This window comes from Hylaeus volcanicus, chromosome 5 (genome assembly GCF_026283585.1).
Source record: "Hylaeus volcanicus isolate JK05 chromosome 5, UHH_iyHylVolc1.0_haploid, whole genome shotgun sequence".
In the NCBI taxonomy this organism is placed as follows: domain Eukaryota; kingdom Metazoa; phylum Arthropoda; class Insecta; order Hymenoptera; family Colletidae; genus Hylaeus; species Hylaeus volcanicus.
The window spans coordinates 29,318,498-29,343,911 of NC_071980.1; the positions used below are offsets into that span (position 1 = coordinate 29,318,498).

Sequence of the window (25,414 nt, forward strand, 5' to 3'; positions counted from 1 at the left end):
CGTCTTACGAAAAACTGGGACGATAAATAAAATACAGAGAATGAAACGACAAGTGTATTTAGATTTCACCTATTTGCCAGATGGCAAGTATCTCAGTCTTATCTCGGCGAGTAAACAATTTTCCCAAGCGAGCAAATTTCCCGATTGGGGGTGGTATGGTCAACAGCCGCGAACGATTTATTCGATCTTCGATCACGAACCGTAGAGTGCGGGAGACACTAGGTACAGACAAAATAGCCCTGAAGTGGCAACCGAGCGCTGAGAAGGATAATTCAGTGACTCGAAGCCGGTTTTCCATGGAGGCCTATCACGAAACTCGCGAGGTACGACGAACCAGAAGGATGAGTCACGGCCTGCTCGGTTGTCTCACTCCTCTTCTTTCTACCGTGGCGAGGTTGGAGCAAAAGGAAAGAGTCTATGGTTGCTCCGAACGCGCGCGCTCGAGAGAGAGAGAGAGAGAGAGAGAGAGAGAGAGAGAGAGAGAGAGAGAAGAGAGAGGGACAGAGAGAAGGAAGAAGCTGAAGAAGGTGGTAAGAAACGTGGAGGATTAGCCTCGACGATCTTGCGGCAACGGTTCGCCTACACGCGGCTAGTTCGACGACGAGAAGGAGAAACGAAAAACGAGAAAAAGGAGACGAGCCAACCTCGCTACTTATTATGTACATTCGCTCGCGATCCGATTTATAGCGGGCAACTGTTCGGAAATGAAACGTATTCCTACTATTGGCTGTGAAACGAACAAATTTCCCGACTCTTCCTACTCGCGATACTTGGCTTGAGATCTTTGCTAGAGACCTTGATGGTTCGCGTAATGCTAAGAAAAATATAAAAAAGAAATCAGGTGTCGGATCTCTCGGATCTGTACAAAAGAATACTCCAAGAACTGAGATGAAATCCCTCCAGTCCGTAACGATAGCTACGAAGATGCATCTACGCGGTGCAACATTCGATAGCCATTCGCGAGTCGGACGATCAAGGCTAGGAAGCTATAAATATCGACGGGGGAAACGATGGAAACGCGAGCGAATATTACGATACAATTGACTTTGTTAAGACAGAGTATAATTTTTGTACAATAAATCTTTGATAAACAGCACGAAACGTCTAAAGGATTTATTAGACGTCTCGAGGTCAATTAAACACCGAAGGAGCTTTCGATCCGTGACGGTTATCCCGTGATCGCTCATTCTTCGCTCGATTGTACCGCTACGCCCGCGCCGCGACCGCGTGCATGACTCGAAGAAAGTACGAATCGTAGTTCGAGCGGACAAAGTCTGGAGCGCTGGAGTCTGCGTTACGCTAGCATTACCGTCGTTGATTGCTTCCATTATTCTTCGTTACCAAACTAACGTAGTCCGGTTAACCGACAAAGCCGGTTAATCGATAGCCGTCGTGATTCGCGTTTCTTTCACGATTCCATGGCAGAGGAACAAGCGCGTTCGCGTTATTAGATCAAAGATTCTTTACTCACCTCTGCGAGTGGTTCCTCCTTGGTGACATCCCCATTTTTGGGAGCCTCTTCGCGGGCAGGTTTGCTCTTATCCTTCTTGCTGAAGCTGATCGACCTGAAGGACCACTTTTTCTTCACCTATGAACGAGGAAATGGCATCGATAACGATCGAAACAATCATTTCGCATAACTACATGTTTTAATTTTCTAAAGCACGTTCACGCGTATCCGTCTCGAGCGTAACGATACATGACGCTGAACCAATCCATCAGGCTATCGGAACGTTCCAAACGTTCTCTAGCCCAAACTATCCGGGTGGAAATTCCACATCGTAGATCGCTGCTCTGGGATAGAATTACTCTCACCTTGTCCTTCTTTTTGGTTTCCTTGACGTCTGGGGAAGTGGCAGCGTTGGGACTAGCAGGTGTAGCTTCCGTGGGTGTCGTGACCTCCGCCGTTTCCGCAGCGGATTCTTCGGCTGATAATTGCTTCGCATCTTCAGCCTTTACTTCTTCTTGCTGAAACGAAATCACGGTCCACTCGATCAAGTAAATTTCTACGCTGAGACACCTCGAATGGTTATACGCCACCGCGTTGTATAATCGCGTCGGCAAATCTCCGCTCGCGAAAAATAAAAGATCGGCAACCTTCGCTGCGGCAAAGTACGAAAGGCAGGTGTTCGATACGAGGAGCAACCGGACCGGGAGAGCATGGGCTTTTCCGAGTGGTCGGGAGCGCACCTGCCTCGCGATTTTACAAGATCGCGACGATGCGAAGCGAACAACGCGTGATATGATTTCAAGAACACCTCTTAATATAGCTCGCCAAGTAATCGCGAATCATGCTAGCGAAAAACGCGATAAAAGATTTATTCGTCCCGAACGATCAGGTTAAACGCATTACGGTAACAACGCTTACACGGTGAAACGCGATTACAGTTAGCTCTGCGAGAACGCGTTACCGGCGTGCGTGCACTCTATCGAGTTATCTCCCGTGCACGTAGCAATTTTTCGGACTACAGAAGCATACAGTCGGTCGTAAAACTTTACATCCACGTTACGGTAATCCTCGCTTTACACGGAAACCATCATCGTCAACATCATCAATAATCATTGAGAAATAGAGCGAAAAACGAAGATTCGAATGGTAATATAAGGACGACGAAAGTCTAGAACGTATAGAAAGTATAGCATGTATATCTCGATCGAAGGAAAAAGGAAATAGGAGAAGAATTTCTATCGAACGGAAACGAAGAAAAGATTTAATTTAATATATCGCACGATACAGGTTTCGAGCCTTCGACGTTCGCCTATTCGGCAACGAGTCGCCATCGTCGATTAATCGATTGGATTCGATAACCGACTCGCGAATAGTTTATTTTCATGGGAAAGACTCGAGCCGGAACACTCCACTCGTCGATTGTGTTTATCGCGAACGAAATGTGATTCGTTGACGTGTTTCACGGAACGATAACTTGGATCGAATTCGAAGAAACGGATGGAAAAAAAGAAAGAATGTTTACGTCTGCGTGAATCATCGATCGCGTTCTTAGTAGCGCGGCTTACGATACGACGTAAGGTAGACAATCTCGAGATTTCCGCGAGAAACAATCGAACGACATCGACCCGTGCCTGGACTCGGACTCGGACTCGAACTATACGTGTATGTATCGTATGCCCGCGACTCGTCTTGCAACTTTCGATTCGAGTCGCTACAGTAACCGCGAGCTCGCTATTACGTAAACGTAAGCTTTCCCGGTAACTCCTTAGCGAGAATCTTTGCGACTTTTTGTTACTTTTCTGACGATGATTACGTTCATCAATTTTCAAAGAGACTTCCGCGAGTAACCGCGAATAGAAGAAAATAATCAAATATATCAAGGTTCCTCCGATAGAGGATCTCACCTTCTCCTTTTCCTTTTCCGTAGCATCATCCTTATCCTTGTCTTTATCCTCGGTCGCGTCCGTGTGCGGCGCTATGCCGTTAGTGGTGGGCTTTGCGTCGTTCTCCTCGATCCTCTCCAGCTTGCCATCGCCAGGTGCAGCCGCATCACCGAGAACAACACCTCCGTCGGCCGGTATCCCTTCCTTCTTAGGAGTAGTCGTTATGTCCACGGACCTTCTACTTTGTTTCGCACCCATCTTGCTCCGTTTACCTCTCTATCCTTTCTCTATTTCACCTGTCTTCCGTTCTCGAGATTTCCGAATGCTCTATTTGAATGCCGCGTGTCCAACAAAACTGACCTGCGATCAACCAACAAAAATGAACAAATGTAAGGAATAACGCTAGGATAAACGTCTGTGCGTCGAATACGTTCGAGTAGCGCTGTACTTTGTTTCGAAACCAATCTTCTTGGAAAAAATGTCATTCCATTATTTTGCGTCACTGTTACAATAACGCGGTGCAACTGAAAGTATATAAAGGAGCGCGAAGGGAAGTCGGCCGCCATTCCAACTACTCGCTTTTGCGATTCACGCTCCCGAACACCGGTTCAACGACTCCATGCGTAACAATTTCCTAAAAACAAGGCAAACAGCCAACGGAATCGCGTCGTTTCTTCGAGCGACGAATATTTTAACCAATCGCTAGTGCCTAGAAGTCGTAAAAACGAGAGGAGAACGTTTGATAAAAGTCTTCCATTGAAAAACGTTTTCGCTACGTTACTCGAGCTAATCGAGTAATTATCTATTCACCGCGAACGATCGTGCATGCAAGCGAAAACTACACCAAGATTTCCTCCCGCAGAACCGCTTGATAGATTGATAAAGGCATTCAAGGTTCAACGACGTCAGAGAGTAGGTATACAAAGACGTTAAAAACGACTCGACGTCAAGATCGGTCGGAAGAGCGTATGGGAAGTATGTAAATTCCAATGATACGCACGAGACGATGCTGACGAGAAAATGTCGCCGACGTTTATGCGATTCGAACGATATCGCGACCACGGCGAACACCAAGATTACTAGACGTATTATAAAATAATCACGCAACTCGATGAGCGTGAGCTTATACGTTGTTATATCGGTCGCAAATATTGAATTCTAGGGAAGCGATAACGGTGGAACGTAATCTTGACGCATTTACCGTGTGAGTCAGAAAATTCTTAAGAGTCCAGAGGATCGTCGTTCGAACACGCTTACAAGTTTCATTCACGGTTCGTTGACTGCTACCCAACCGACCGAGTCATGCTCGACAGAATAATGCGTTGTACCGCCTGTTCGTGATCTGTCGAGAATTGCATTCTGTATGTAAAGCTTTTGCTTGTCGTTCGTTATATGGATTAGTGGAATGAATTACAGAGCCCACGGTAATGTTTCGTCCTCACAAATAAAAAAAAAAAAAAAATAAACTGCTCGACCCACTGTTCTCGACATTGAGAATTACAAGCATGTCAAGAGAAAATGTAGAGACGCATCGCAGGACCCGTATTCAACCGTGTGTCCCCCATGCGTGAACAAATCCGTTGGGTCGCGTCACGCCGCGCCGCGCCGTCCGGTCGGTACACGTGCGTGTGCAACGCACAATGTGCGTATCGATGAACATACGGAAAAGTTGAGTCTACTCGCGGGAGAGGGTGTAAAGATTGAGCAGGACCAGAGCAGGAGCGGATAGGGGTACGGCCGGCTGGGACAAGATTAAAAATATACCTACGCATATCCGGAGTACTACGAAGTAAAACGAATCTATATTTAGCACGATAGCGCGAGACGTGGACTTTTCTTTCGCGTATATACAACCGAGAGCAAAACTTGTCGGCAAAGAGTGAAAATGCCTGGAAACGGTCGCGTATAGAGTCGAGCAAATAAATACCGAGAGATAAGGATTGCGAATAGAGATTGGAGAACGCGTGCAAACTTTCGCACGATATATATCGAAAAGAGCTCAGGGAAGAAACGGCTGGTATTCGAGATAACGTTTAAAGATCGACGAATGTTTCCGATTCTCAAATAAAGAGAACCAGCCAACGGTCGTGGAGTACAGAGTTCTCGCGAAAAACCGGTCGTGCCGCGAGACGTTTCAAAGGCACTCGCAACTCTGGCGTACACGTCTGCCCGAGCAACAGCTCTTTTCTTCGTTCTTGTAAACGAGAGAAAGGCAGATGTGGGCAAGTTAACGACCCGTTATCGCGTGGACTCGCCATTGCTGAAACTGGTTGCTGCCGATATTGCGGTAAGGAGGGAAAAAGGCATCGGCGCGGAGAGCGAGGGAGGGAAGCGCGGCGATGCGTAGCGAATCGCGAAACGTCGACAAAACGAACGATCGCGAACGCAAACGCAAACGCGCAAACACGACTGATGGTCACCGTGCAAATGCAGGTGCGATCAATTACGAAACGATTACTAAAACGCAATCTCGGATGTTCCAAGATGATTCGAATTCGGATATTCGATACGCGTTGTCGAATGGTTGCGTGAAATGAAATTAATAGAGTTCCGTTTTCGAGGAGGATAGCAAAGACAGCAAAAAGAAGAAAAAAAAGAAAAACGAGAAAAGAAATTTAGCGAAAATCATAACTGCGCGAATAGGAGGAGTCTGAGAGCGGCGACGAACAAGATCGGGCCAAGGTGCACGCGGAGAGTGGGCTGCCTGTTAGCCAGCTAGCCAACTAGCCAGGCCAACATTTTCTCGGCCTTTCTCCACCGGCTTCCATTCCCCGAGCGACAACAATCGCTTCCGTGGAAGCCTTGACTGGGTTTTAAATGCACGGCAGGTAGAGGCCTGCTATGCAAAATCGGTATAAAGAAGAGAGAGAAGGAGAATCCTGTGTCCAGGCAAGCAGGGCAAGCAAGCAAGTATGCAGGCAGACAGCAGCAGCAGCAGCAGCAGCAGGCAGGCAGGCAGGCAGCAGGCAGACACGTCGCCTCTGTTTAAGGCACCCGGGTTGGCAAGAACGTATCTCCTTTCTATCCCTCTTTGCCCCTCTTTCGCCATGGCAACGAGCAAACGCCGCTAAATTTGTGAGCGGACAAAGCCGTTCCGTTACTAATTTTCTCGTTGCGTCGATTCTTCGATAATCGAGGGATGCGTACAGTTGTTTCGAACGAACACGATTTTCTGAGAGTGCCGCGCTCGGTTCTCTCTTCTCTTCTGTCCTCGGTGAATCGAAAACGCGAGCGCTGCATTTAGGAGAGACCGAGCGAAATACCACGCAAGTGCAATCGCGAAGTTAATCGTGGCCGGAGGGAAAGGTCACCGGTTGGGTCTTGAAATCGTACGTACGGTTGGTCGTTAGGGGGTTAATAGCGACTAACTGGTGGGAGAAGAAATCAAGATGGCGTAACTGGTCGCTACTCGGATCGATCCTTCGATCAAGACCGTTGTGTCGCGGATTCTCTACAACCGATCGCCAGTCGACGAAGCGATGCTAGGGAAAGATCGACCATTCTCTCAACACGGAACGATGATTCGTTGCGAGACAACGAGCACGCCGTCACACCGAATAAAACCGAAAGCTGGCTCTCGTACGACGGCAGCTATATCGATCGATGGTGGTGCCCATCTTCAAAATGGCGCGGGGGTACATGCACAAAATTCCGCTCGAGCATTCGTCGCTCGTAACGTTTATGGAAAGCGAAGAAGAGACGGTGATTCGTGCGCAACACATGCGCTCGCGCGAGTGACGAGCCCAGCTAATCGTTCGTCCAATTGTCCAGTCGATCTTCCGTCTTAACGAAATCGAAAGCCAACGAAACATACGGCACGGCGTGGCGTATCGTGTGCGTGGACCGAAAACCACGCGGAGGCAAGAAAGGTGTGTATGCGTCGAGGGAAGAGGGAGGATGGAGAAAGGGAGAGAGAGAGGGGGGGAGGGAGAGGGAGAGAGAGAGAGGAGCGGAGATCCAGTGGGGCGCGCTCGAAACGAGCCTTCTAACGAGTAGAAAAGAGCGAAGACTCGGCACTCGGGGGTGGTTGTTACTCACCTCGATGGTCGAGAGCGTCCCGAGTGGCGCGACGAGGCGAAATTTTCCCTCGAAGAGCGTCCCCCGGCGTGGTTCGTCACAAGAAACTCACTGGATATATTATTCCAAGAGGAGAGGGAGGAGACGCGACGATGGTGGCGGCGGGTGTGTAGCACGGTGCGTGGCGTCTAGACGGACACACGAGAGTAACGAAAGGTGAAACGGCTAGCAGACACACGAGGTTACTTGGCCCGTTTAAAAAGCAAGATGGAACAAACACCGAACAAGTTCGAATAAGAGAGCAAAGTTTTTAGCGGGAGCGCGATCGCAAACTCATCCACTTGGCTCGGTAACGCGCAACCGACTGAAGAGAGAGAAGCGGAGGGGAAGCGGCGACGGCGTCCGTCTGTCCGTCCGACCGTCTTTCTGTCACCAGCGCGTATTGCTCGCGCTCGCACGCTCTCACTCGCGCGCGTTCACTCGTCTTCTCTCCCCTCTGTCCTTTCCTTTCCTTTTCCCTGCGACAGACCCTCGTTCCCACTCTCTATCCCTCTGTCCCTCCCTCGATTTTTCCTCGTGGTTCCCGCGTATACACACTTCTCGACTTCTAAATCACCAACCGGTACGCGCGTGTCATTTCCGTAGTTATCGAAAAAATCGTCGCGTCAGTTCCACGATGGACGCGAGATGCGAGAAACTCACCCTCGTAAGAGGCGCGGAACGATCGATCTGCAGGCACAGAATACGATAATCGCGAATACCCGGACAACGTTCAAGCCAAACGATCGATCGTTTCGCGTTTCAACGACTCTCGAGGAGGCTGTTCCTTTGTTCCCGCCGTGTCGGGAGTTTTGGCTGCGTACCGCCTCCCTCTTTGTTCCGAGAAAGTTGAGGCGTGGGGTAGCCGATGTATCGCGCGCACAAAAACTGACGAAAATATCGTTTCAAGAACACAACGTCGTACGTCTTTTCTCTTTCTCTCTCGTGTATTTCCTTCGAGTCGCGTTCGCGTGACTACGTGTTCCGTGAGTCCCCGTGTTCCACCGAGCAACCGAACGCGGCTTTTCGTTTCACCACTATGTTCTGCACTAGCCGACAGTCGGAGGAAGAATGAGCTCCGGGATAGACGGGAGGCAGGCAGGAACGTACCGGCCGAGCCCGGTACCCCGGGACACGATTCGAATGGTGGCAGCCCTGACTCGAGGCTCGAGCTCGCCGAGAACGTTGGGGTATGGGGGCTTCGACTTCAGGGCGGGGTCCTGTCACGAAGGGCTCCGTAACTCGGAACGCGCCAACGTCGCTACGAGAGAAAGTATCCATCTTCGGCGTTAGCTCTTTCTCGGCTATTCGTACACAACAGTCCATCGACTCTCGATTCTTGCCGATCGATGGCGATATCTTCGATATCGATGGATGCGTATCGCTGTGATCGCTCCACTCGTTGGAAATTCGACGGTCGGATCTAGGTACACGGTTAACGACCTACCGTAATACGCGCGGTTCCCCCGAATTCAACGCGTGGGAGAAAAATCGATTACGCGAAACCGTTAACCGGGCAAGTATATCAGATTCCTGCCATTAGCGTTTACTATCCCTGATAACCGCATCTTTGATATCCTCTATTCTTCCCAAGCAGTCACAGTTACGAAATTATAGCGGCCACTAGCCGTGCCTCGTAATCTTGGCCCAATCGTGACGCGTACTACCCGGAAATCGTACCTTGTTTTGGCAACTCCCACGGTGCCCATTAGCCCAAAACAAAATATTTACGATACACGTATATTTGCTGCTACTGTGTTGCTGCTGCTGCTGCTGCTGCTGCTGCTGCTCACCTTTACAACTGGCCTCAGGCGAGTAGCCTTGCGCCTTGCGCCTTTCGCCTTTCGCGACTACGACTGCTACGAAAAGCTGCACGTTCAAGTGCGTTCGTGATCGACGACGCGCCGTCTGATAACGTTCGGAATTTCTGAATTTTCGTCTAGAAGCCTCTCTTTTTCTCTTTGGCTATCGCTTGCCAGAGATCTCCAATGCGAGGAACCAACATTCTCGAACAATAAATTTGATCGACGAACAAGGAGGACGATTTCGAGGAGAAATATATATAAAATTATACATCACAATACGACGATAATCGACATTCTTTCGAAGCTGCGTCCGAGAAGAGACACTCGCTACGAAATGCGTTAACCCAATTAGGGACGGGGCGATGACGAATCGGCGTTTCCAAAGCGATATCGTTATCAACGGACAACGTTCTTGGACACAGGATTTCTTTGTTCGCGAGGTCACGTCACCTAGATTCTATAAGCGAAACACTTGGAAACAAAGAGTGGAAATAAATTCAGACGAATATTTTATCGGTAGCGTTCCTTTTCGTTTCACCGCATTTTTAACCGATACTATTACCACACGTTTCCGCTCTGAAAATTCCGCGACGTAACTCGGTCGCGACCGACTCACCGCGACGGCGTTAATACTTGGTCGATTGTACGATTAAACGAACCGACTAACGATCATCGTTGCCGGCATGCGCATGTGTAAAAAAGAAAAAAAAAAAACAGAATCCATACCGATGATATCGAGCGCGAGCTTGTCAATAGCGTGGCGGGAGACGCGTATTTCGCAGCAACGCGAGACTTTGTCCAAATATACACGCGAGGATACATCGTCGCACAAGTTTCCTCGTCGATAACGATACTTGTGCTATGTTGGATTCTATAACAGTCGGGAAAGTAAAAAGAATGCGCGGTTTCGAAAATATGTAAAAAGACAAGTGGAAGAGAGAGAGGGAGAGGAGACTATATCGGCAGCGCGAGGTTAGCCATTCTTTCGCGGCGACAGGAAACGAAAACCGGCTCTCTAAGGAGCCTCGACAACGGTACCGGCAAACATATAGCACCGATTTCCATGATACGCGACGATAACGCAACGTTGCGCGAAATTGTGCACGTGATTTCTCGATCGAGTATGGTACTTTGGAGAAATCGACGCTAAAAAGGGACGACTTCTTTTCCGCGTAAACGATGCGTACGGAATGCTCGAAATCTAATATCGTTGCGTGTCACGCAATGAATATACAATGTACCCGAGGTATATAAATCGGATAACTCTTTCATTCGATAAATAAATAAGGTATATAAATAATTTTTGTATCGAAAATTATTTTCATCGAGAACTCGGCGAGTCGAAGCATAAGCTTTCTATCGTAAAGGAACGACTTCGGAGAGCTGCGGCGAATATAGCGTGTAATAGATGGTGTCGATTCGCGTATACGGCACGTTCATTACCGGAAACGGAAGCTCCACCTTAGTCGTCGACTACAACAATGTTTGCGCGAACGTACTCGAAGAATGTCGTGCGCGCGCGCCTCGGCATACCTGAAAATCCGGTCGTCGGTTTTGTCGAAGAAGAAAAGATAAGGCGCGCGGCTCCACGCCGATGATGCATTAGTACTCGGCGCGTAAATTCGATCCCAGCAAGGGTAAAACTATTCGGAACGAAGCTAATCCAGTTTGCCCGATGCCTCGAGTGGATCTCGGATGGCGATTAACGAAGATGTACAGACTACGTATCTATGACACGATGCCAAATAGTACGAGCACACGCATAGAGGCCTCTTCTTGGCCAATGAATGGGACGCCCACGCGTCTCGATGTCGCGCAGCAAGGTGAACGACCAGATGGAATATCCCGCGAATCGTAATTCAACGAAAATGCAATCGAGCGCAAGGCCACGGTGCCAATACCAATACACGCATCCGTTTCTCGAGCTATCGGACCTTCGAAAACCTTTCACCTGCGGAGTTCGCCTTCGACGAGAGGCAATTTATTTATAAATTAACTCGCGTGTATCTTTCCATGAGTTTTCAAATTCACCGAGCATTTATCGCGAGCCCTTCGTTGGTCATTCGAGAGACAAATATTTACTCGTGTCACGGTAAACCGAGCGAGTGCGATACTATTTGCCCGGTTTACTTTATCGCGATACTTTATCGCGCCTAACCCGATGCCCGAAGAGAAATTATAACGACCGTAGCTAGTATCGTATCGCGGTTTCTGGCTCGTATCGGCTGACGCCAACATCGACGCGACGCGACGCGACGCGACCCGACGTATCGTGTACCAAACATCGGCGCGCGACTCGAGCCACTTTTACTTTCCATATTACGCGAGACGTACCGATTCGACCAGAGGAGGAAATCGACGACGACATAATTATCCATATCCCAATCACGGTCGACCGAGAGAATCTTTTCATTGAATCGGGTCGTAAATTACGGACGGTCCGAGCAGAGGACCTTGGTGACTTCAAAGCACCAACGACCGCTAATATTACATTATTCGACGCCGGTTCCGGCGACCTTAAACTCGCTCACGGTCCATGCACTCACGAATCATACGAGGCGAATGTCGGGACCCGGCTGACCTGTCATTTTAATACGGTTAAATCTCCACTTCCGAATAAAAGTAGCTCGCTCGTCGACGAATCCCTCGCATCCGTCGGAACTTTGGACGGCTGACGCCCGAAATTATTTTCACGATTCACGAACGTGCACTTGGACACGCGCGAGGACACAAACGCGGCGTGTGCGTGCACGCGTAGCTCGGTGAAAAACCAATGCACGTACTCGAGGAATGCGTTCGCTCGCACGAATACGTTCCGGGGCCCGACCGATACGGACTCTCGCAATCGCAACTTACGGATACACCCGTACGTATACGTATTTGCTCGATTCCCGTGAATCTTTTGTCTCGTTGGAATCGACCATCGGTATCTCCTTCCTTGCACGTGCAAAACATATTCGCACCGTGACGCACGGTAACTCTCTAGGTGTGCGCTATCGACCGGTAGCGAGCTGCTACTCACCCCTGCCTATACCGAATAACGATAACGGCTAATAACGGCTAACGCTATTCATCCATAAGATCCACCATTCTGCTCCGGTGGGCCCATTGGCCCATTGTCGATCCAGCGAAACACGGTAAATCACCGGCGTCGAGACAATTAACTTCCAATTAAGCGTCACGAGACGCTCTTCGTGCTGCTTTCATTCATGGGGTATACGTACCGCGCAAAGATCGCGAGGACTGTACACAGGAAACGTGACCACGGACTCGTGCAGAGTATACCGGTCGGTAGAGATCCGACTCTACTCGTACCACACCGGTTATATACTGCTGCTGAGTAATCGTTTCTCGATTACTAAGAGGACGGGTATCGCAAAAGAGACGCGTTTAGAGAAGCGCTGTTGTTTCGCGAGCTTGTGGGTAGTTTACATACGCTTGCAGCATCGATTGTTTTCGACGACAGAAGAGTAACGATTGGGAAGAATCCCCGATCGATCGGACGATCGTTCCAATCGACGAGATAACACGCTGGAACATTCGACATACCTCAAAGATGACTCTTCGAGACCGTTATTGTTTGCTTCGATCGTCGAGCGAGAACAAAACCAAGAACGAAGAACTCGCACAACGATGCTTGAAAAGAAACACGTGGCGCTTCGCATCTTGTTCGTAAGTGAGGCTGAATGGCCATAGAAGTTACGTTTCATCGAGTCGTTTAATTCATTCTACCCCATTCTCGAGGCAATTAGTAACACGGTACGAGCCCTGTACCCGACAGACCGACGGCATCGCGACTCGTATCTCGTATCTGAATATTTTCGACACGGAGAACGATCATCGAGTACAAGTAGACATCGCGCGATATCGATGGGATCGAAGAAACGTAAAGAGTCATTGGAAACAATTTTAAAAATTGAACGGACGAAAGAGTCGTTCATGGTTTTTCCCATTCCGGGTTCTTTCGTGGCAGTACGAGAACCGTGCTATCGCCGTCCATCCTCCCCTGCCAAATTGATTCGTGGTGAACTACGCTTCCAACTTCCAACCGCTTCGACGGTGCATTTCTACGAGAGGGTCGACGGTGCTTTCGTATCGATTGTACGTTGGATGATTCATGGGTTTCTCTCCACCACTGGCCACCCCCGCAATATTCTAAGCCGACAGACATCGACCAACCCATGGCTCGAAGTTTATCCCTATGCAGAAAAGCGGAGAAACACGAGCAGGAGAGGTCTCGGTGTTATGGAGTTAGCAGTGATATCGCAAAAGACGCGGCGAGCCGATCCGGTCCGTTGGCGTTGCAGCAAACACCATTACGCACGCTTGATAAACGATCAATTATACTCGTTTCGGTTCTTAGACTAAGGAACCTCGAACATTGCGCACACCTATTACTTCCCTCGCAAACACCGTCCGTATGCTTTATTGCGAACGAGCATTCTTTCGATGGATTATAATTTACCTATACGAACGTTGCGCGATTCTCCCGTCGAATCCCGATGTCTCGTTTGTCAAATCGGACGTACGTTTTTGGATACCAGCGCAACAGGTTTTTAAAAGTATGTTCTAGACAGGAACACACAGTGACGCGTACAAGTACGTATGCGCGTCCAGTCGCTCGTGCACATCTGGCCGCAGACTCAAGGCCGGACAATCAACTTTGTCTGTAAGAGGGATCTCCTCCTCTCCTCTCCTCTCCTCTACATGAATGCGCGGGTACATACGTACACGGTGTTCGTACGATATCCAAGGACAAACGCTTCCCTCGATTGTTATTTATAATCTCTGTATCGTGCCAAAACCAGAAAACGCTTGGGTGCGAGAAACACCGGGACGAAGAGCGAGGGTGGTTAAATAATTTCGAAAGAAACGAGGTTCCCCATACTCGGCTGCTCAGCAATTTCGAGCACATTTTGTAGATAATGGTTACGAACGCGAATTTGAAACTTCCAACGGAAACGCGGAATCGATCGATTGCAAAATCTTCGTAGCCGGAGAACTTTCGACTCGATTACTCTGTTCCGGTATCCTTTGGCTTCGGTGTCGCGTTACCACAAAGGTGGTCAGCGTGCCATCATGCGCGCGGACGTGTCCCCTTATTATTTTACACATTCGACTCGACGATTACATTTTCCAACGCGGCTCTTCGAAATTTGTATCCGTGCAAGTGCCGAGCAGTTTAGCGGTGCGGCTTTGAAAAGTTAGTTCTCCGCGTAATAAAAAACTTGTCGTTTAACTTTTCACGAAACGTTTCTCAAAGTTAAAGTCACTGATTACGAACACGATATCTCTTGTCCGAATAGACGTACCGGCGCTATCAACCCGCAACAAGCAAAAAAACAAATCTGTCAGTCGGTTCTCTTCTATCGCGACGTTCGTATGGAGTCAGAATAAACTGCAAAGCATGTACAGCGTCGCTGTAAGTATAACGCAACGAGTAGGAGTTAAGACGGTTTAAAAAAGCATCGGTTTAGAGGCTGAGCCGCTGCTATGTTCGTGCCGTCTTCCAGTGAGGAGATAGCGCGCGTTAATTCGATACTTCCTGCTCGTTGAACAAGAAAGAGAGAGAGAGAGAGAGAGAGAGAGAGAGAGAGAAAATAGTTTTTGTTGACCACGTTGCATAGACCACGTGCTTCTCCTATACGTTTCAGTGAAGCCCTGCGTTAAATAAGTTCGATGCAGAGTACGACGCGACGGTGACTGTAATAGAAAATATATATACAAATTGTGGAATAAATACTTTTTATACGAGACCTGGATTTCGGAAAAATCCAATTCTGAAGATACATCGTTACAAGTATTAACTCGGTTCTCGTATCGTAAGTTATAGACGTCGAGTTACGGATGACCAGGAAACGCAAGATTCGATGAGAAGAGTCGATACATAAGCGGAATTACACATATTTGTGGCTGAAAGGACCATCAGAGCCAGCGAATCGAGCAACCTTGCGAGCAACCTCCGGCAGGTATAAGCGAGCGAAGCATGGCGATGCCGGGATAACCGGTTTCCGCGATGCGCGTTTGTCGAAACGCCTTAATTACCAGGACCTTTGCTCGTAGGTGCTTTCATGCGCGCAGGACTGTGTGTTTCGGGACATGGGTGCCCTTCGGCCGACTAAATTAGCCAGTTTGGGTAAAGAGACGATTCGCATGGAAAATAACGAAAGTTTCCGTCATCGAGTCGACTCTACCGCCTACAATTGTTTCTCACAGAACGAAATAAGCGTTCGAAGGTAAGGGTTTGGTAAGGGGTTTTCCATCGAAAGGACTGCCGAAATAAACCTGTATGCTCGTTCGAGTCTTCGAATAGCGATCGGCTGTCGTTATGTTCCAAGGATTCGAAGGGACGCCAGTTGCAGCAGCTCCGGAACCAACACAGAAACATTCACCGAGTCTCGTGGAACAGTTTACCGTTTTCTCGACGAGCGATTCTTGTACTATACTCGGCTCTCCCCGTTACACCTTCTCGCCGCTTCGAGAGTTTCCCTCTCGCTCCGTGGCACGCTCGATCGGCGGCCGCGTGCGCGTCATAGAAAACGGTACGGTATATGTATGTATGTGTGTGTGTGTATGTACGTATCCCCATCACTCTCTCCCTCTCTTTCGATCAGCCACGCGTCATTCTTTCTCTCTCTTCGTTGACCGGTTTACTCACGCGCGCTACACTTGGGGGAGACCTATGTAGATTATCGTTGTATGACTCACTCGAATAGTGGTGCGCTATAGAGTCGCGCAGCGCGCTCGACACTCGGCGAAATGAGTCGCCAAGATCGCCGATGCGTCAGACACGCTCAGCTGACAAAATATCGGATCGTATCCATAGTACTCGTTGCATGTAACGCAATCGAGGAATTCCTGTTCAGATTTCATTGGCACCGAGCGTCTTTCAAAAAAGAATTTTCCGACGCTCTCGCGGCTCGGGTCGTTTCCCTTCTCCTTCGCGAGTCTATCTTGACGACGTAGGTCGCGGAGGTCAAAGGAACCATTGCACCGTATCTCCGCGAAGGAATTACTCTCGAGCGGGGAAAACGCTATGTTTTGTGATCTCCAACAGCAGTGCCAGTCGAACGTAGTCGCCGATAGAAACTATAGAAATGGAAATCTGCCCGCGGACTTTGGGGAAATATAGACTAATTTTTATAGCCATCTTTTTACCTCCTGATTCGATGTATTCAAATTTCTTTCTATCGGTTTCGAGAGCGCGAATTTTTTAATTACACCTCTTCGTATCCCTTATCGAAAAACCGACGAATCTTTGTTCGTGCACGTGTTTGCGTCACCCTTGCGGGTATAGTGCCGCGTTCATAGCCTTAACCTTAACCTCGAAGATCGCGCGCGACACGATTCCACGCTATATTAAGGTCTCGTTTGAAACAGACTCTGGGAAACGGCGTTACACGTCACAACCATGTGCGCGCGCAAAAATATAGGTACATATTCGCATCCCAACGGGATCACGGTACCGCTTCGCGTAACGTTTCATTTAAAATTTGTCAAGCTTGACTCGTGGTTTGTTCTCGGACCAATTTCGTACTACGTACACGGTAAGGTTGACGTTTACGAATATTTTGAAATTCGCCGAGAGAAAGTGCTCGAACTGTTCCAGCAAGCTTGGTCGAAACCAAAACTACCTTCCTCTTACGGATGGGAACGAAAAGGGAAAAATATTGTAACGTAAACAGGCGATACTCGCGATAAAGTTTGTATATTTGATATGACATTCGACGAATCTAGCGAAATACTAATATTTGTAATACAAATGCAAACATACGCCAAGCACCGAAGGTACTTGGATGGGTTCCAAAGAGAGGATTTGGAGCAACGCTAAAATGGGAGCGATGTTTCAAGTTGACACAGCTTGAACGCCAACACCGTTGTACAACTCGAATCCGTCAGAGAGACATCCTCTCGCGACGAATGAAACTTTGACCTTCGCCTTGAACTCGCCCTCCGTACGTGGCAACTATTTCAGGGTGGCTACCACCCTAAGAAAGAAACGAACAACACTTGGGCGAATTAATCACGAGAATTGACGGGAGCATAGAATTAATAAGCGAAAGGAGTAATAAGCATGCTCAAACGAGCATGTAACGCGATGCGTCTTACTGATATTCCCTGGAAGGCTGAAACGATGCGAGAACGTACGGGATATAGGCGACACGGTTCCTTTTCCTAGATTCGACAAGAATACCGTCCTTTCTGACAGCTTTTCGCCTGGCTGGTTGATACGCCGAGATGAAAAGGGGAAACAAAAAAGGAGGAGAAAAGGTCCTCGTAACCGCGTTATCGTGAATTTTCCAGCCCGTTCGTGGCTCGTGGCTCTTGGCTCATCAAGGAGAACGTGGCTGGCTCGATCCATTATGTAGTTACCATGTTGGCTCTTCGAGGTGGCTTTTCAAGCATCGCGCATACACAGCCAGACACGCTCGTACACCCACTGGCAGCTCTTCTTTCGTCGCTCGTTCGAGCAAACACAGCGATCTTACTCGATCAACCACCGCTGCTGCTTTCACAAGGAACTCGTGCGTTCGATAAATAAAAGGGCGGGTGCGGGATACGCGAAAATACTTGGGCCGTTTTCCTGTGAATCTAGCTGGAAAATGTACGCGGAGAAGAAAAAATATTTCCAATGGAATATCCGTCTTACGATCTCAGAGTCGCGGAGCTACAGAAAAAAAAAACGGGAAAGAACGAACAAGCACAGAAGCTACTCGAACTTTTGTATATACGATCAGCACCGAGAAACGGAGAGGGAGGAAGGGCGAGGCTAAGCCGAGCTTAGAATGCGGGGGAGAGAACGGCACGGAGAGTAGGGCACGGATGGTGAACAGCTGCCGGTGCCTATGGTGGCCGTTTTGTGTTAAGGTGCCCCCATAACCCCCATACTTCCCCTTCGGTCATTCCCTCTCGTGTTCGTATGTTGGTTCGTTCGCTCGCTCTTACAGCCACCGTAAGCTCTCGCGTATACGACCATACATACGACCATACATACAGTCATCCATTTACCCCTCGCTCCCGGTTTCAAAGAATAAAGACGAGCTCGCGATCTACGCGCAAATATGGACGCCTTACTAATCTACGCGCTCGATCGAGCCAAACGATCTCCTCGGCGAGAATACTCCGGTACAATGGTTAGCTAGCTTTTGTTCTCTTCTCGAAAACACCATCGACGTGGAAAAATAAATTTTTGTCGTGTTTACGATACGAATAGTAACGTGTTCAGGCGTGCGACGCGCCGCGTCCGTCGACGGCAACGACGAAGACACGCGAGAAGGAAACATCGGAGTGCGTAGTTCGGCAACGGTAACATTGTTGTAACACGAGAAGATATTGTCCACATGACAACAGAGCCACGGTATGGAAGAGAATCACTCTCGGTGCACGTGATGCACCTCCCGACCTCCAACCGATACATCAGCTTTTCGCGCACAATTTTTTCGTTGCAGCTCTCGAAAAAGATTCTACGAATCGAACTTCTCGAGGATTTAGCATTTTCGATAAGTCGTGCAAAACTATCGGAAACGTTTCGTATTGTTCGTCAGGTAGATAGATGGAGAACGAGTAGAAGAGGAGACAACCTTCCGAAGGAAGAAGGTGAAGAGATGGAAGCGAAGAAGAAGACGAAGAAAAAGAAGAAGAAGAAGAAGAAGAAGAAGGAAGGGCACACGTTCCGATCGAGCGAAAGCAGCCTCGAGGAAAGGCGGTCCCCGGAGCTCCTTGTCCCCGACGTTTATTTTCAGCCAGTCCAAGGAGCTTGTAACATCTCTGCCGTGTTTAACATCGAGAAGAGGGCCTTGGGAAGAAGATGCTCGCGATCAGCTCGGAACCAGTTCTCGCGCCTTAAACGGGCGGTTCTCACGCGTTATAGCCCATCATCGCGCTTTCCATTCGACCTAATTGCGCGATTCGTAGTTTGTGAGAACCACTGTGGATCGTACCGCTCGCAAAGCACGGAAATTGTATCCGTCCAGGTATCCTAGATTCGCGATAATTTGAAAAACTTTATACCGAAGAGATATCTCGCGACCGATTTTCCAATTAAAAATGAAACGCGAGTTATACGTAGCTTTTCTTAAACCTTTCGAATTGAACGCCACTCGACACCTGTAATTACATAGTTGAGAATTACTGGCCAAGATACGATTGTTTTGCTTTCGACGATACAAGATACAAGAAACCGATTAACGAATCGTTAGTCGTTACGAGGTTCGCACACGAACGCTCGCTTCAAAACAAATTTACCGAGAGTCCAACAAATTGCGCGCGCATAGGTACTCTGCCGGTATTTTTGCTTCGTGTCTCTTCTCATCGCCAAAGTATACGGAACCGTGAGAACGGTAGTTTACGCTAGCGGAACAAAGAAAGTCAATGCCGTGACGTTTCCACGAGCTTTTTTACGGTTTACTCAAAGTCCCGTTACGAACGTTTCGCCGCAACCGTCGTTAATCGGAATAGTAAAAAACAATGTTATACAAAGATTTTCGTTAACGCGATTTCAATAATTTGTATATCTTTGCTGGGACTGGGTTTAAAGTCATCGACGAGGAAGACGAACCGGAGAAAGACGTGGTACGTCGGGATACAGAGGATGCCACTTGAATAGGAACCGGAACTCGCGATCCGTGCTCGGAATTGACTACGCGATCGCACATGTACGACCATGCATACGAATCAAAGACAAGATAGCTCAAGGGTTTCCTTTCCTTTCCGTGAAGAGAAAGAGAAAAAGAATGCGGGAATTTTGTGTGTGTGTGTGTGTTATCGGCACTTTCGTACGAAAATAAATTTCTGTATTATGAGGGTGAGAACGGCGAACTTGTAATACGTATAATGCAAACCAAGTTGGACGCTTTCAAAACCATAGAAAAACCATTTGTAAATGGTCGCCAACGACAGATACACTTATACCTCCGTTTGACCCGGCTAACCTTCAAATTGAGCAAACTTCGCGTCGTAATAATAATCTATACGATATAATAAGGAAAGACGAACATAATGCACTCTGTATGAATAAATGCACTTGTTTCGAGAGAAATTCCCAAGTTTCCATAGCGTTGTCGTGGATTGTAGAATAAAAAAATTTGCTAACGTCGAATGACGCGAAGTAATAGAAAAAACGGGTAGAACCTGGTTTTGCCTGTCTGTCAACGACTACAAAACGTTTCATACAGCGACGCATGGCGTCGGAAATCGGGCGTCGTCTTCATATGTGGACATTTGCGGAGAATCGAAATTTACGGCTTTTGAGAAGCCGAAAAAAATAACGATCCTGGAACGTTCGTTCAGCTTCGTATCCACCGCTAGGATCCACGTGCTACGAAATACGTTTTTCTAGAACCGGCGCGGCGTCACCCGGCAACGCGATTGTTACCAAACTTTCGATTCAATCGTCAAGTGAAGCAAATCAATGGACGAAAACCGTTCGATCGGCGAACAAACTCTACCGGAGAAGATAGCTTAGTTTGTACTCACCCTTAACGACAATATATCCTGGGAAAACGCGTCGGAAAACGAATACGGATCCCAAGCACTTGCAACAACACCTCACTCGAGTACGCCAATCACTGGCACCAACTGCCACTAGTGCCACTGCCACTGCGCTTGAGCGTTCAAATTCATATTCATCGTCTCGACGAAAACCCTACTGCCATCTCGCGTGTCTCGACATCAACCGATCTTTTTCGCAATTCGCAATGCTCGTTTACAAAACCTCCGAAAAAACTCGATTCGAACTCTTTTTTTCAAACTCTAGTTCGCGTTTATCGCCAACGAAAATTCAAATAAAAAAAAAAAAATGTTTACCGATCTGTTTGGCCGATAAAAGGATTCATTAACGATAACCTTGTGCGAACGATTTGCGGGTTACGTTTCGAAATACATACAATTTTTAATAACTTTCATCTTCTTAACTTGAACCATTGTTAGGCCTATAGTTACTTGCCAAATTAAGAAAATAACATATTTTAATCTACGATATGGATGATAAAATATACGTAGAGACAATGAAATTTAACGTCGCGACAAATGTTTGGTTGCCATAGAAAACAATAAGGAATTTATCGATTCGATTACAGATTAATCGAATAGCTTGTCACGTTGTTACACTACACGAGACGCAAGACCTATTTACAAGTTACGAATTCATTATATATTTACTATATCATGAAAACCACGTCCATATTTTTTTTTCCATGCCCAAAATAAAGAAAACCATAATCGGAATTATTTAATTTGTGATAAAAAGTCAAACCGGGCCAATATAGGCTATGCAAGATCACTATTGCATCGCCTCGTACGAATTGCAGACTCCAGCATCCTATGCAAAGTTAGGGAAATTCATATTTCGTATTTACAGTTGAGATAGTTGTATTAGATGATTGCACAAGGTCATGTCCAATTTAAAAATGAAGTTCAATGGGTTCAATTTCAAAAAATACAGTTTTATTAATCAATTATATAGTCACCATTCTTTTCTATAATTATTTTCCAACGACCTACAAGTTTGTTGACTCCAGCTTTGAAGAAAGATCTTGGTTTTCATGAAAAAAGTTTGTGATGTACGTTTTCATAGCTTCCTCGAAATTTAGATTTTTTCCACTCAAACTGTTCTGGAGTCATTGGAAGAGATGAAAACTTGAAGGAGCCATGTCCAGAGAATATTCTCTACACCATGTTCTCGTGGCCCCTTTAGATTTTCATCTCTTCCAGCCACTCCAGAATAGTTTAAATGGAAAGAATCTAAATTCCAAAGAAGCTATTAAAATGTACCTCACAGACTTTTTTTATGAAAAACCAAGATCTTTTGTCACAGCTGGAATCTACAAGTTCGTAGATTGTTGGAAACTAATTGTAGAAAAGAATAGTGACTACATAATTGATTAATAAAACCGTATTCTTTGAAATTTAACACATTGACCTTCATTTTTAAATCAGGCACAAACTTATGCAATCATTTAATATTTGTATTTATGCATGGCATACCTTGTGGCACATCTAGATCAATTGTATCCAAAAAGTCTAACGAATAATTATAGTCAGGCCTGGTTAGCAAATTAGTATTCCACTTTTGCTGAGGCGGACGCGCATGTAAATAGGACTTTAAGTAAGAAGCATCAACGTCAGGAAGCCCTTCGAAACCTAAATTTTCAATTACGTCACCGTTAGGACATTTAAACCAAGCTCCTCGTGGAATTACTGCAGCGTCTTCTCTGATTAACTCTACCACTGCTGCTAGTCTGTCTTCCTCTTTCAATTCCTTTGGTATAGGACCCTACCGTATATCGAATGTCATGCTTTTTTTGAGGTTAGAAACACATCATTAGATCGTAATAAATCATCTTACATCGTAATATTTTTTAGTGTCCTCGTTTGACGGGAACGGGCGATTTATATTGTAAACGTTGGTAACTATCGATGGATCACCTTCGAATTTATTAATTGCAAGGGGCGTTAAGAATCGTGCACATTTATTCGTCTTCGGTAATAACAACCAATTCAAACCATCCATGCTGATCGTAAAACAAATACACTTATTTAGCGATTTGTACGATCTAACAGTAAGACTAGATGTTGTTAGGAATATAGTCGGAATGAGAGAACCTTGGATGTTTTCAATAATCTTACCTATAATAATAAATTTGGCCATTCATGCAGTCTTTCTCGAAACCATACGCGATATGGTAATCGTTTCGAACTCCGTAGATTTTCCCCCAATAATAACACTTTTTAAAGTGATTTTCTTGTTGCAATACTAGGAGGGAATTTTGCAATATCTGTGAATTTTCTGTTCCTATACAAATGCCAGCGTAGCCCACCATATCTAAGCTATCCAACAATCTTAAGCATTCCATGGTTTCTATTTGCGCGTTTACGGTGTCCTAATATTTCAATCAGTTTTCATTTTTAATTAATGCAACGTTGGAATGTCGATGAGCTGTATAAACGGGTAGTATTCTGAGTTTTGAAACAACTGAAAGTAAACAAATATTTTTCTACTGGTGGCGCCATCGGTGGCGAAATGCCCAAGTTTGTAGAGAAATGTTAGTTGTTAGTTTTATCCGCTAGATGGCGCGACTATTTTTAATTTAATTTCCTTTGCATAAACGCATAATTATGCCTTATTTTAGACAAAATGCACGAGAACTTCAATCAACGACTGTTAATGTATATGCTAGAATTTGTTTAAAACTTATTTTTTCAATTTAAAAAAAAAATAGTATATATGTAGTATGAGAATTAGTTCTTAGTGTTGACCGCGAGATGGCGAGACTGTTTTTTTGCCACGAAAATGAGGTTATTCATACATTTAATTTCTTTTATGTATAACAACTGCTGATTTATGCAGTGGAACTTGTTTAAAGCTTAATTCCTCATTTTAAAAAACATTTCACTACAAACTTGGGCGTTTTGCCATCGATGAGCTGTTCAAAGACAAATAATTGTAAATTATTCTAATAAAAAAGACTTTAATAATATCAGAAACAAAATATTACAAAGTTCCTTGCAATCTTGTATAATTAGTTCATGTTATACTTTAAATAGAGTCATCTTTGCCGATTAAAAACAATCGTCGTATTATTCTATACTTACTTATACAGCAGTGTAACTATTTAAATTTAATAATAGACTCGAATCGTCTAATTATGACCACGACTATAAATTATATATAGCTGACCAAGTCTATATTATAGTATCACAAGCGAAGGTGTGACAGTTAAATAGAATATCGATTCAATCCTAATTCTTCGGGTCAACGAGCCTAATTAGGAAGGGACCACTCCCAGGACAAACACTATTATCAATCCTCGCGTTTCCGTTAAACGGTGTACCTGTACATTTAAAGACAGGTTAATTGCGAAAAGTTAATCTGTGATTTTCAAAGAATATTTCCCATGCTGTCTCAATGTTTCGATACAAGCGGCTCTTTTTTTATTACTTAAGAATTGACTTCGCTTTAGGTTCCTCCTGCATCTGAGACGATATTGGTTACTTAATAAAAAAAAAAATTGTATACTCTTTATTTAACACAGTCTCTTCATACCCAAAAAAATACTGTTACAATGTGACTAAAATAAAATGAATAGAAATATTACAATTAGAGGAATACCAAGGGGAGGCCCATTAAAATTTTTAATATAATTTTAAAAGAAAATCAGAAGGCATTTCTCACACTCGCTTCTAATTGTAAGGCAAAACACCCCATTTAATAATTTTAATTACTTCTTGTACCGTCTAAGAAAGAAATAAAGTATATAAGACTTTCAATTACCGCTTGAATTATCGTTAAAACCCAAAAGTAGCCTCCAACTCCGTCAGAATCAGGGCCAACCTCTCGCCCTACGTCGGGTTCCATGCGCTTTTTTCTTCGCTGTCAGTTTAGTGACTTGTATATGGCCTCCTAAGCCACCGCGAGCCATTCTTTTCAACGCCCTGTGTATAGACCAATTACTGGAGAGCAAATAATAATCATACTTCTCCGAATCGAACGCTGTTACCCGCCACAGCGACGATTAAACGAAAGGTCGCCGTGCAGTCTCGGCGTCGTCGAACGTTCCGAATTCGTGGATCACGCTGTCAGACGTCGAAAAGAATTTTTTTTATTCAGATTTTTCCATTATAGACCCTGGATCGTTTTAGGACACAGATGATAAAGATATTTTCGTTTGTTTTCTAGTAGAATGTAGGCAATGTAAATCGTGAAGAATGTAAGCAAGGTTGAGTTACTCACAAACGCAACCGAGGAGTTAAAGACATGTTTCCTATTTTTTTCAGAAATAGGGGTTTAACAGAAAGTGCATATTAAAATCAAATACTATATCCACATGGCGATTTAAAAACAAAGATTAAAAACAAAGAACCTCACCAACCTAGCCAATTCCATTCAAATCGATATTTCTTACCAACTCACCTTCAGAATTAATTTTAATTATCTTCCCAGCTTTTTCACCCTGTCAGCCACAATTGGGATCGTCCTTCGATGCTTGGAACAAACGATTTTCTTGCAGCCTGACCGTCGCGCAACCTTTGGAATTCCACAATGGAAAATTCGTAAAAAAAATCACCAGGATCACTGACGCGTCGAATATCACGAAAACGTCGAAAAGAATGCGGAGTGCGTCAATCGTCGTTCGCGAACGTGCGCGGATTTCGCCGATTGCCGGCGACTTGGTGACGATTTTCGGCTATCGACGTGATCCTCGCTTCCCTATTCGTCGTTC

At 46.0% G+C, this 25,414-nt stretch overlaps 2 protein-coding genes and 1 long non-coding RNA gene across 5 annotated transcripts in view; all 3 read right to left on the reverse strand.

The window, feature by feature from the left end:
- Positions 1 to 20,826, reverse strand: part of LOC128877283 (A-kinase anchor protein 200) — a 34,981-nt gene extending 14,155 nt beyond the window's left edge. Inside the window, exons 1-5 of one of the 3 annotated variants that reach the window (XM_054124457.1) lie at positions 20,670 to 20,812; positions 7,372 to 7,538; positions 3,355 to 3,693; positions 1,816 to 1,968; positions 1,472 to 1,588 (exon numbers count right to left, since the gene is read on the reverse strand). In XM_054124457.1, coding sequence (XP_053980432.1) covers positions 1,472 to 1,588; positions 1,816 to 1,968; positions 3,355 to 3,591 — 507 coding nt within the window. In that variant the 5' untranslated portion in view covers positions 3,592 to 3,693; positions 7,372 to 7,538; positions 20,670 to 20,812. Of the gene's footprint in view, positions 1 to 1,471; positions 1,589 to 1,815; positions 1,969 to 3,354; positions 3,694 to 7,371; positions 7,539 to 8,052; positions 8,447 to 20,669 lie in introns of those variants that run through there. The other 2 variants (XM_054124455.1, XM_054124456.1) reach the window with 2 other exon arrangements.
- A 1,134-nt stretch (positions 20,827 to 21,960) lies between these two features.
- On the reverse strand, positions 21,961 to 23,154 carry LOC128877287 (radial spoke head protein 9 homolog). Its single transcript, XM_054124464.1, has 3 exons — positions 22,821 to 23,154; positions 22,540 to 22,747; positions 21,961 to 22,467 (listed from the first exon to the last, which is right to left on the reverse strand). Exons 1-3 carry the CDS (start codon positions 23,045 to 23,047, stop codon positions 22,147 to 22,149), a joined length of 756 nt encoding a protein of 251 aa, XP_053980439.1. The 5' UTR covers positions 23,048 to 23,154; the 3' UTR covers positions 21,961 to 22,146.
- A 512-nt stretch (positions 23,155 to 23,666) lies between these two features.
- LOC128877291 (uncharacterized) lies at positions 23,667 to 25,332 on the reverse strand. The gene is made up of 3 exons (XR_008457226.1): positions 25,105 to 25,332; positions 24,466 to 24,767; positions 23,667 to 24,025 (listed from the first exon to the last, which is right to left on the reverse strand). It is a non-coding gene; the product is annotated as an uncharacterized LOC128877291 (long non-coding RNA).
- Between the last annotated feature and the right edge of the window lie 82 nt (positions 25,333 to 25,414).